The sequence below is a fragment of the Saccostrea cucullata genome, unplaced genomic scaffold (genome assembly GCF_032062105.1).
Source record: "Saccostrea cucullata isolate Sc308-1 unplaced genomic scaffold, CSIRO_AGI_Scuc_v1 ctg5564, whole genome shotgun sequence".
Lineage (NCBI taxonomy): Eukaryota > Metazoa > Mollusca > Bivalvia > Ostreida > Ostreidae > Saccostrea > Saccostrea cuccullata.
The window spans coordinates 26,153-38,583 of NW_026933912.1; the positions used below are offsets into that span (position 1 = coordinate 26,153).

Consider the following 12,431-nt stretch of genomic DNA (forward strand, 5'->3'; position numbering starts at 1 on the left):
AAAGTACATATTAAAGACATAAGATAGATCGCATATGTTTAAGGACATAAGAGCTATTAAGAGAAATTTATTTCTCATAATTGGAATGACCTTGACCTTTGACCTTGAAATGAATTTAAAGGCAAAAGGTCATTGAATGTTATGCAGTTGGTTTGATGTCTCTAAGACTTTTCGTTTTGAAAATTTTTAATTTTTAGTAAAATTTATAAACTTTCAGGGGCAGTTACTCATTGAAGGGGTCAAAGAAAACTTTCGCAATGAATAGATTGAAAAGTCTCCTAAATTAGTTGAAGACAATGGTGAAGGTTTTATATCTCTACGGTTTACGGTTTCGGAGGAGTAGCGATAACAAGCTTTTCGGTGAAAGGGGCAATAACTGCATAAGGGGTCTAAGTTAAAACATGGGGGGTCATTTTTCGGAATAACTTTGAATATCCAGTATCATGAACTATAAATTTTTTCGATAAGTCTTACGGTGTCAAAACATAAGGTAAGAAATGAAATAAAAAACAGAAGCATTTCAAGAGGTCTTTCCACAGAAAGGTGGAAAGACCTAATAAACAGAACAATTTCAATAGGTCTTTCCACAGAAAGGTGGAAAGACCTAATAACTATAACTGTGTACCTTACAAGTGGACTATTAGAGAAACACCGACATCTTACGAACGAACGTAACTAAAAACGGGGATCAGTCATTGTATTCTATTGTATTCACAGTTGCATTATTAAATTCTTCAATTTTATCGGGATTTCGATAGATAAAATCCCCACAAGATACCTAAAACCCACGTTTTGTCGTGGTCGCTACCGTGACGCTACAATACATTTCAATGGACATTTAAACGATCAAAGGGGTTCAAGAAGGGAAATGAAAGAAAATTTTTATAAAAATGTCATTCTGTGGTATGAAATAAAAGATAATAGATTTGCGGATCTAGTAGGGGTCAAAAGGGGGTTGGGTACTTTACGAAGGGTGGTCGGGACAATAAGGAGTTATGGTCTATAATTAAATTGCAAAAACCCCAAAACTGTAAAGAAATCCTTGTTCAAAATACTATATGCTGAGAAATATAAAATAAATATGGTTTTAATACACAGGTTCCAGGGGGATGCCCGCTCGTAATTTGTCGATTGATAAAGCTTCTTCTTACAAACATATTTCTTAAAAATCTTCATATAATTTTCATGGGTGCTAGTGGACAGGGACCCCCCCCCCCCTCCTTAACATCCCAGACCCAAAGCCTTTTTTTAAATTTCATTGTAAAAGCTCAAAGGCTTCTCGAGATATTGCTTAATAAAAAGAGTAACAGACGGACAGAATTATAAGACAAACCGAAATTAATATCCCCAACTTTCAGGGGGGGGGGGGGAGCAAAATGGAAGTTTAAGGAATTGTGTTTTTTACATAATTTAAGAAGTATGAAAGCAAGTTCCATTGGCATGCCAAAGTAGGACCTTTTCAGTCTCCCCCCCACCCCTGGAATATATATAAATCCGGGTCCATAGATATTTTTTGGATTTCTTTCATTAATAACATTTACAATTTACAACATACAAAATTGATACCTGCAGTATAAAAGTTAAAGGTGATTTAAGATACTAGGGGTATGATTTTTTAAAAATAAAAAGTGAATTCTATGTGTACTTTTTTGATTCTTCATATGAAATACTTTGCAAATATGTACTTGACGGTTAATTTATGAAGGAAAACAAATTTTAATATCGAAGTAGCCGGTATGTATATTGGATGGGGGTGGGGAGGTTGTCTGGTCTACAAGCACTTGTAATAAGCATATGTGTGCACCACAGGTACTTGTGGACAGTACCCCCCCCCCCCTCCGATATTCAACCCCGGGGTTTATTGGACATTTTTTTCAAAAATAATATTTATTACACTTATTTCATCATGTGTACAATATGAAAAAATCGTCAAAACCCCAAAACAATCGCTCCACACAAAAAAACCCACTATTGATTATAAGGGTAGTGGGGTATTTTTTTGTAGTGCAGAGCAAACACGGACCTCTAAAACATCAGAGGTAGGATCAGGTGCCATTAAGGAGTTAGCCAAAATTCCAATACACAAACATCAACCTTTTGTGGGTAAAATGTCGGGAAAAGTACGTTCTACTTCTAAACTGTAAAAATGGTATCAAGTATCAAAACAGAACCACATGGTCACGTGATATTACGTTTGTTTTTGGTAATCCTAACGGGCCAATAAATCTGGTATAATTTTCTGAAATTACAGGAACCATGCCTTCTGCCATCCAGAGTCAGTGCCTAATGCATAAACATTTTTCTTGTGCTGAGGATTAACATACTAAATTCTGTCGCCTGTGTTAATGAAATATTTGTAGTTACGAACAGTATTCAAGATCAAAAGTCCATAAAACAATAACGGAGGAGTGAGCATTCCCAGTCGACCGGTCACAACCACTGTGTGCTCCTTGTCATGATTGGGAGACAATTCGTCGTCAATTAAGTTTATAAATAATTGACTAACAACTAGTATGAAAGACCTCAGTCAGCATTTGACTCAATAATAAAGTTTGTTTGCATACAAGGTCATTATATCGACCATAGATCTTACGTAATGATGACTTTAAACGAGACTGCTGATGTTCTTATTTCATCAACTTGTTTGTCAATAATTTATCCCGTTTTAGAAATCGTTTATACGTAGAGCATGTCCTTGCATATCGAATTGACTGATATATATACACTCCGTATGCAGATGATGAAGGTATAATGCGGAGTGAGGAGTAAAGAAAGATATCGACTTGGTTGAACATTTATTGGAACCCGCTATGTATCTTTGATTGTAAGGATTCTTATGAAGTCTGGGATATAATATATATATAGTAGTTAAAATTCATTTTGGTTCTTTTGGTGAGTATTTAGTAAAATTCTTAGTAGCCCTGCAGGGCAAGTTTAAAGGCATGTTTGGTAGCCCAACCTCAATATTCAGTTGTCCCGGGCCAGCGGGCTACCATTAGTGTCGAACCCTGCATTTTCAGAACTGACATTTGATTTTGTATCCTTTGAATAGTTTCCACCTCAGAAATGTAACTATGAGTATAAGTAGGATTACAACTTGTAGAAATAAATCCGAGTTCTAAAATACAATTTACCGTATAAGTGGAAATTTTAGCGAGACGCAAATTTTGCGATTTGTACTTAGAAATGGGTATTTTATTTTTAGCAAGAAGTAATTTTAGCGATATTAAAAAAGCTCACTAAAGAAGCCATTACAACTAAAACACAATTAATTTTTAGTGATATACAACTAAAACACAATTAATTTTTAGTGATATTCAATATTTAAGCAATCTCAGTACCCTCTCTAATAATGCCAAAATTAACTCCTCGCTAAGACCTCTGCTTATACGGTATATAATGAGCCTCACAAATTTACGAAGACAATGTTGTTACCTGCTTTGTCAGCAGGGACCAGTACGTACTGATCATGTAATCCAATATGTAATGTTATATATGATAAGAAATGCTAGATATAGAAATTATGTTTAATAAAATAAATCATCTCTTAACTGGTGACAGATTTAAATGTTACATCCACACACTATTTTTTGGATAAGAATAATGTATATTTAGCTAACTGTTAACAAATGCCTATGCGAAAAAAATTAATAAATTATATAAATGGGACATATCAAGAATATAAGTATATTCAGCAATGTCTTATCAAAGTACAAGTATTTGTCACTGGTAACTGGTACTTCCTAAGTAATGCCATATATAGACAATTTCTACACAAAAGTCAAATGAATAAACGAAAGAATAATCAGGAAATAATAGAAATGTTCCATTTGTTGATAAGAAGCATACGGAGATAACGATCAGTATTCAAGATTAAAAGTCCATAAAGCAATACAAAATAGGAGCAGAGCTAACACGGACCTCTGAAACATCAGAGGTGGGAGAAGACAAATAAAAAAGGAAGAATTAAGATCAATTCTAAAAACTTATTTACATTAAGATTGGAAACATGTTTTATTCTCTCTCTCTCTCTCTCTCTCTCTCTCTCTCTCTCTCTCTCTCTCTCTCTCTCTCTCTTAATATAAATGAATAATGCACAGTGTATGTACATTGAAGCTATGAAAATAAATCGAAATTCTACATTTGAAACTGTAGTAGCCTTATTAAATATTCACTTCAAAATATTTCCAAAACGAATTAGTAGTAGTATTTACGATACATTACACAAAAAACTCATCATATAATCTTATTGTTCGTCAGCATGATAATATGTATTGCCTGATATCTTTTTAAAGGAGAAAATGAAATAAAAATTTATATGGATGTTCATTCAAAAAAAAAGAAAAGGTAAATACAATATCCTTTAAATGATGACCCTTTCAAAAATAGCACATAACATAAACAATAAGTACATGTACACATATGTTCTAAAAAAATCACATGTTTATATATAAATTTTCAGTAAACATTTGGTCCTTTTCTCCTTATTTTTTCTCTATGAGATATTAATAAGACACGGGCGGATCCTAATTTTTCTACATGAGCTATCAATAGGAGACAGGCGGTGGTCCATTTCCGGAGGATGGGGGGACGGCTATTTCACTCTCACTCCCAATACTGTGTAGTGTCGTTCGTTGTGAGGGGGTCTTAGATGAGTACGGGGGTGGAGCCTGAGAATAAGGGGGCGGAGAATATTTAAGGGCTGGGGGCACTTGCGCACTGTAAGGCGGCGGAAATTGTTGATTAAAAGTCAAATCGTAGGGGGAAAATCCCGGACTGTGATTCGACGACCCTGAAAAAAGGAAATATATAATCATGTTAAAACAATATCATAATTTTAGATGATAAATAGCATAAGGTTTTGTTTAGTGGATGCTTATTGTGGCCAATATTTACATATCAGGGTTGACAGTATTTTATCTAATAACACCCCCCCCCCCTTCAATGAAAGAACCTTTTCTTACTATAATCTCTTATCTTTGTTAAGGGAATGCTTGCCTAATTTAAAGGAAATTAAATTGTAAAAAAAATTTCTATTTTCAAAATCTTTGATTTATAACAATTTCTTGCCTGTGTAAATGGCGCATTAGATGAGACAGCTCTAAACTGTGATAAAGTGTTGAACTTAACTCCTTTGCTTGTAAAGACACCGGTACCGTACCTCAAAATATATCACTAAATTCCGAAGTTTTTGTACACAATGATCTTGACCTTTAGAACTAAATTACTACTGACCTGTGGTGATAGCCATCGTCCTGGACTGATGCAGCACCGTGACGTTTGCTCCTCTGCAGTTGTGACTAGATACCGACACCGGAGGACACGATTCCTTCCGCCAGTGTTTCTTAAGCCAGCAGTACACAATTCCAGCGATGACAGCGATGAGGAGCGCCACTCCGATGATAATGCCGACGATAAGACCGGCGAAGGAACAGCAGTGCTGGTCTTTATAGTCGCCACAGCAGCCATGTTCACAGGGGAATTTATCCTGTCTGTTCTCACAGAACGTCTCCTCCCCGGCAATATCTGTAAATATCACCAGTACTGTAAATATCACCAGTACTGTTGTCAGAATCATAAACAGAAAATTAGTGAAGGAGAAAGTCAAGAAACTGTTCATCTTGTGAGAGAAAGAACTCATTGAGGGTCGTATCTCCTACAAGTTATTATTGAGTCAAATACTGACTGACGTTTTTCATACTAGTTGTTAATAAATTATTTACACACTGAATTGACGACGGATTTTCCGTTAACTCCCAATCATGACAAGGAGCACACGGCGGGTGTGACTTGCCGGCAGGGGATGTCCATAGCACCTGATCCCACCTCTGATGTTTCGGAGGTCCGTGTTTGTTCTGTTCCTATTTTGTATTGTTTTATGGACTTTTGAGCTTGAAAACTGTTCGTTATCTCCAAATATTTTATTCTAGTTTAAACATGATTTCCTGTGTTCTGAAAATTAAATGGAAACTGAACAAAACAATACCAGAAAGGACAGATAGAACACATACTATAAGTTCATTGTTTACAAAAGGACAGTCTCGGGTTAATTTTGGGGGATATTATAATTAAACAAGTATGCGATGCTTCAAAATCAGTTTATAATTTGCACTGCAAAGGTCTAAATGTTTTTTCTCTGATGAAGAGAGCATACGACAGAAACAAATTCTAATGAACCGAATTAGGCGCAAAACGAAAATATATTAGCCAAACTTTGACTTCTTCTCTGGCAAAATACAAATAAGCTGATTAAAATGAAATTTGGAATTGTTTTATTTGAATTAAACTTTGAGCAAATATAGGACTGCAGCAGTTTTATAGTTAGAAACAAATTGTGATCTGCGTTTTGGATTAGGCATAAGTCAAACTTCGATCTGAAAATGTTTTGCAAATCTTTCAATGTTTCATATAATTTTTTTTTGACGGAAAAAAATACTGCAGCAGTGTAATGTTCATGGTATATACCCAATACTGTTTTCAAGGTAGTGGATTTAATACTATTACCTTCCTTTGATCTCAAAATTGATTTTTCCGTTATTTCTTGATCATGACAAGGAGCACACGGCGGGTGCAACTGTCGTGCAGGGGTTGCTCATTCCTCAATAACACCGGATCCCACCTCTGATGTTTTGGAGGTCCGTGTTTGTTCTGTTCCTATTTTGTAGTTTTTTGGACTTTTGATCCTGAAAACTGTTCGTTATCTCCATATTTTTCATGTATAAGATTATGAAGAAATTCTGTTTCCTATGAATACAACAATAGGTCTGATTATAACGGTGCACAATTAGTCTTCATGGAATGGGAAAAACTGATTTTTGAAAGACCGAGTTTCCAAAAATCACAAAGATGCCGTCAATCAGAGACTGAAGCATATTTTGATATTAAAACGCAAGCAATCAAAAAATTTTTAACAAAATAAGTTTAGAATTGGTATAATATTTAATTGAACCCGCTTTGTAGCTAAATGTTTATAAGGATTTTTTAATGAAGTTTCAAAGTCCATTATAGACCATGTTATTCATTCATTAGTTTGGTTATTGTGAATATTTAGAATATTCAAAACTGACATATAATGTTGAGGAATTTTCTTCTTAAAAGTAATCCTAGATATATTTTTAGAAATAATTTTGTAAAATTACTAGAAAATAGGACCCCAAACATACGTGACTGACTCAAATCTATATGCAAAATTTGCATGTCTAAAAAAATAATTTTATTATGAAACAAAACCAAGCAGACGAGGGACTGTGGGACAAATGAATTTTTAATGCCGTGATGAGACTGAATGTAAGAGGGTAAAATCAATACGGTTCTCATTAAAAGATCTCTTTTATCTTCATAATGGCGCTGAGAAAGTATATTATTACCTTACATCAAATAGATTATCATTTATTATGGGATTATTGGGTGTTAATAAGTTCTTTACTTATAGTTATTGAGGAAATACTAAGGGGGTTCTAATTTACGATGTGTTGATAGTTATTCTTAGATATATCATAGATCTTTAATTTAAATTCTGATGTTATATGTACTTCTGATAAATGTACTTTATATGTACATATCCTAAAAAAAAGATATTTATTTATCTATCTATCATTTATTGATTGATCGATTTAGTTTATTTTATTTATTTTGTTTACTTTTTAATTTATTTATTTGACTGATTCATTGATTGATGATCAACTGACAAATCGATTACATGTAACTGAGGCGAATATCGTAACATTGTTGTTTCAAACTTATTCAAGCAAAAAACAGTGTACACAAATGGATTTTGGTCATCGATATATTAATTCGGGTATACAATACAAACATTGTCTTGATGATATATCTTCCAATTAATGATTCAATGTCAATATTTATATCAGTAATAATTCATAGTTTGTGAGTATAGGCAGTGCACGTATGACAAATATTAATTTTTAATTGTTTTTTAACAACCTATCCTAAATCTATTTCATCAAACCGTTAACATTTCAACACTTTTGACACCGTTTGCCAAGCTTATTAATAGACTAACTTTTGAATCTCTTGTTAGTTTTGCGGTCATTTATGCAATTTCATCATCATTTTCAAGTTATAAGTTAAGATGTTCTCTCGTTTTTACCATCATAATTAATTATTTTACCATCATAATTAATTATTTTACCATCATAATTAATTTTACCATCATAATTAATCATTTTGTAGGAAACAAAAAGTAAATCGTGGACGGACCACAATATTGCGTACTTGACTTTGGTAGAAATAGATAACTAAATATGCTATTGAAGCTAGATAACACGTCTGCTTGCTACATTGATAATTTTAATACACTGTGGTATTGTATGATCATAGAATTCTGCTAATGGTGTTCAGATGAGTGATTGATTTGTCATTAAGAAAACTGATCGAACACGTGGATAATGTTGATGTTACGATCTATGGGACTGAAACTGAAATAACTACTGTGGAATCATCATTATTTGTGAGGGACTAATGTTCGTGGATTTCGTGGGCCGACTATCCGCGAATTTACATCCCCACTAATGTTTATTTTGTTAACATGTTGATTCAATGAAGCATGCTATTTACGAATAACCCACAAAATTACGTCTCCACGAACAGGTAAAATTTTGCGTACCCATGAACATTGACCCCCACGAATAAAAATGATTCCACGGTATTATTTATTTATAACTTTTTTTTGTTTTGTCTCCGGTGATGGTAAAGTTTTTCTTATTAAACATACATTTAATTGTTTTAATTATTTTAAACACTGTTTTATTGAAGTCATTTTAAAAAATGACCTTGTATACTTGTTTCTAGAATCTCTGTTACGTAGTTGTATCACATATCGTAACAACTTAACGCAGAAATATGACGTTATTTTTCTTGCGCGTTAAAAAGTCCCTTGTTATTAAGCTAGCCAGTTAGTATATACCACATGCAGGCGAAATAATGTTCACCAATATATGGATTATCACGAATAACCATAGATGTGTACGTTATCCTTATTCCGACATGGATGAAGCATCAATAGGGTATCAATGAATTACCAATAAAGAAATACAAATAAGACAAACGGGAATCATTAAAGATAAAACGAAAACAGAAACACCTTAAATTCGTTAGATAGGACTAAAAACAGACAAACATTTCAGTTTATATCGGCTTACCCGATATGAAGACGATTACAAGGAAGAAAATCTGTTCCAAGATTATATCCACATTCATATTTTGTCCGGACACTTAATGAATCTCAGTTAGGACAAAATCACGGGAACATGCACTGGGTAAAAGGCGGAAATACGACATAGAAGGCGGGTAATCCATCCGCCATCACAGACATCTGCATTTATTTCGTATGCATTTGAACATAAAGCTAGGTTTTTAAAAAAATCAATTATTTGTTAGCTGGGCTTTGTGAGGGGTCCAATTATATTGCGACCGCTCTCAGTTATTGGACGTGTAGTCATAGGTACAACGGATAGATTTCATCGATTTATAACCCGCCATGGATATAATTCCCTCGGGATCGATGTTTTTAAAATTTGTAATTGTCAATAGTCTGCTGGTCCCAGTCTCCAGCAATCGATGTAAGTCCATAACGAGGTCCGGATATACTGTAAAGGCGATGTCAACACTATTGATTTCACATTTAAATTAAATTTTAAAGGTGTTTTTATTTCTCATAACATAAAGAAACGTAAATATTTCAGGTTTATCAGAATATCAATGATTCTGGAAATTGTTTTCCGTGCATTTATTTTGTTTATTTTAGAAACATTAATTTGAAAGGACTAGCAAGTCTTGAATTGAATTTTAAAATGCAATTTCTTTTTCAAAATTTTTTTTTCTTTCATACTGCAACTATTCCATATAAAACATGACACTTTGTATGCTATGGTAAACAAACAAGGGAATGTGGTAATCATTAACATTGACTACAGGTATATAAAGCATTGATTTTTAAGGTATCGCTTTATTTAAAGAAGAATTGATACAAAGGAAGGAGAAAGAGTTTGTAAAGCGATGGAGTGTGTTAATCATCCAGAGCGGGAAGTGTTTGAAGTCTGGTATCTTGGGAGATGTAATGGGACCTATCCCACCTCTGATGTTTTTGGAGGTCCCTCTTTGTTCTACTCCTGTTTTGTATTAATTTATGGAATTCTGTATGTTATCTCCATATATTTCCAAAAATTCCTCAAATGAGTTATGTCTGATTTGAGGAACTGAGTAATTTTCTCCCTTTCAAAGTAACTGTCGTCTTAACTTCACTTTTGTGACAAAGACTGACATCCACGTCTTTTTGTATTCTGTGACCTATATATATACACACGTATTGTGTACATACTATATATATTATCTTATATATTCAGAAAATTTTAGAAAACGTGGGGGTATTTACTGTTAATTTTTAGATTTTACTAAAATAGTTTTATTTTAAGGATGATGTTTACTCTGGTTTCATAAAACAGAAAGGAAATTTTATAAAGTATAATATGTTTAATCAAAAAATTTTCTAAATGAATAAAATAACCATGTGTTAATTTAAAATCAATTAAAACGTTTATATTTTTTATTCGAAGAAAAATATAGAGGACCAAACATTAGTGTATACTGTAATTATGCAGAGGAAATTCGGACTTACTTTTTGATTTTTCATTTTTGTCAAAATTTATTATTTCTTGCAATGTTAATTACAATGTAAAGTTTACATACACAGGGAAAAGTGGCTCGCATGATTTTCATGCGATTGCCTTTTCGCATGAATTTCGTGCGAAAATCATATAAAAATCATGCGAAAAGTTCCACATGCAAATTTCATGCGAATGTCCTCATACAATATTTATGCAAAATTCATGCGATTTTCATGTGACTGAAATTTCGCATGATATTCATGCGAATTCCAAATTATCAGTTTTTCATGTAAAAATCGTGCGAAATTTGCATAAATATCATGCGATATTCATATACAAGAGAAAAAAGCAATGAACAAAGAAATTGAACATTTCAATATTTATTTAGGTTTTTCTGCCACATTGAGTGCATGATAAAAATTGCCAGTCTCTGATATCTTATTGCTTGGATGTTCCTAGGTAATCCATTGACTTTAATGATAGCTGTGTTTATAGGCAGTTTTTCAGTACGTCTCTTTCAGTCTTGTGTCCTGACAAGTGTTTCCTACAATGAAATTTTGATTATTATAAAATACTATTACCCATACTAATATTTCAATTGTTTAGGTCAAAGGGACCAATTCCTAAATTAGGATGACATTGAATGCAATGAATTCAATAATATCACTTGAAAAGATCATGTTTTGGCAACTTGTATTACTGAGTATGTTAAATGGTACTATATGACAGTTTAGAGCAAAACAAAAGACCATGTGTTAAGCACATTCATAACTGCATATTAATAGACTTAAACAAATACAGTGTCTAATTGGCCTACTCTATATATCCTGATAGCAGGCTGCTAATGAACCAAATGAGATAAAATGTTTCATTTTAATTGTGATATTCCTACTGGATGACAATAAACATGTCATTGGTGAATTTTTAATAAATTACATACAACAGTTCAATACTGAAAAGATTGATTTTTTAATCTGATTAGAAAAATTAGAATAGTACCTCAATTGTGAATAAATCAAATACAATTATAGTTACATTTTTTGCATGGACCACAGGGGCATCTTATCCACTCTGTTCTCTACTACACATATATAAAAATACACAAGGGAAGAATCGAAAGTAGCACACGATTTTTAAAAGAAGTCAAAAAATTGCGCTCGGAACGCCTCGGGTACTACCCTATTGTCATCCGAGTGAGTTATCTTTTCTTGGGCGAAGAGTTTCACACTGTGCAGAAAGCTGGGGTTTTTGTTGGATAAAAGCTATTTTGGATGGATCTATTTGGAATATTTTAGCCTGGATAAGTACTAAGACATCATTTGCACTAGTTCCTTTCAGGATTTGTGTAACTTTTCTCAGGTAAGTTGTTTTTTGACTTCTTTTAAAAATCGTGTGCTACTTTCAATTCTTCCCTTGTGTATTTTTATGTGTGAAGTAGAGAACAGAGTGGATAAGATGCCCCTGTGCATGGACTCAAATGAATCCCCTAGAAGAGGGAACTATTGTTGGACCTATCATCCTATGTCTAAATTATTTTGTAGGATACACTTGGTCCATTGAAGCTGTGGTTACAAGTCTCTACATATGTGTCAGAACAAAACACACAGTCTGTGTATTTTGTTGTGACACAAATGTAGAGACTTGTAATGACAGTTAGTTAAAATAAAAATAACTTTTTTAATTACTTACCCAAAAATTAGTAAACTTTCAAATAAATGTCACTAAGCATAAAAAGATCATTCGATTCACCCTGGCTGCGTTACGCAGAACCTGAAATGAGAACGAAATCCGAATTTACTCTGAAAGATT

The 12,431-nt window shown here is 33.3% G+C and overlaps 1 protein-coding gene across 1 annotated transcript; it reads right to left on the reverse strand.

The window, feature by feature from the left end:
* Window positions 1-4,380: 4,380 nt before the first annotated feature.
* LOC134239643 (cysteine and tyrosine-rich protein 1-like) lies at window positions 4,381-9,438 on the reverse strand. The gene is made up of 3 exons (XM_062721816.1): window positions 9,159-9,438; window positions 5,236-5,526; window positions 4,381-4,792 (listed from the first exon to the last, which is right to left on the reverse strand). Exons 1-3 carry the CDS (start codon window positions 9,214-9,216, stop codon window positions 4,548-4,550), a joined length of 594 nt encoding a protein of 197 aa, XP_062577800.1. The 5' UTR covers window positions 9,217-9,438; the 3' UTR covers window positions 4,381-4,547.
* Between the last annotated feature and the right edge of the window lie 2,993 nt (window positions 9,439-12,431).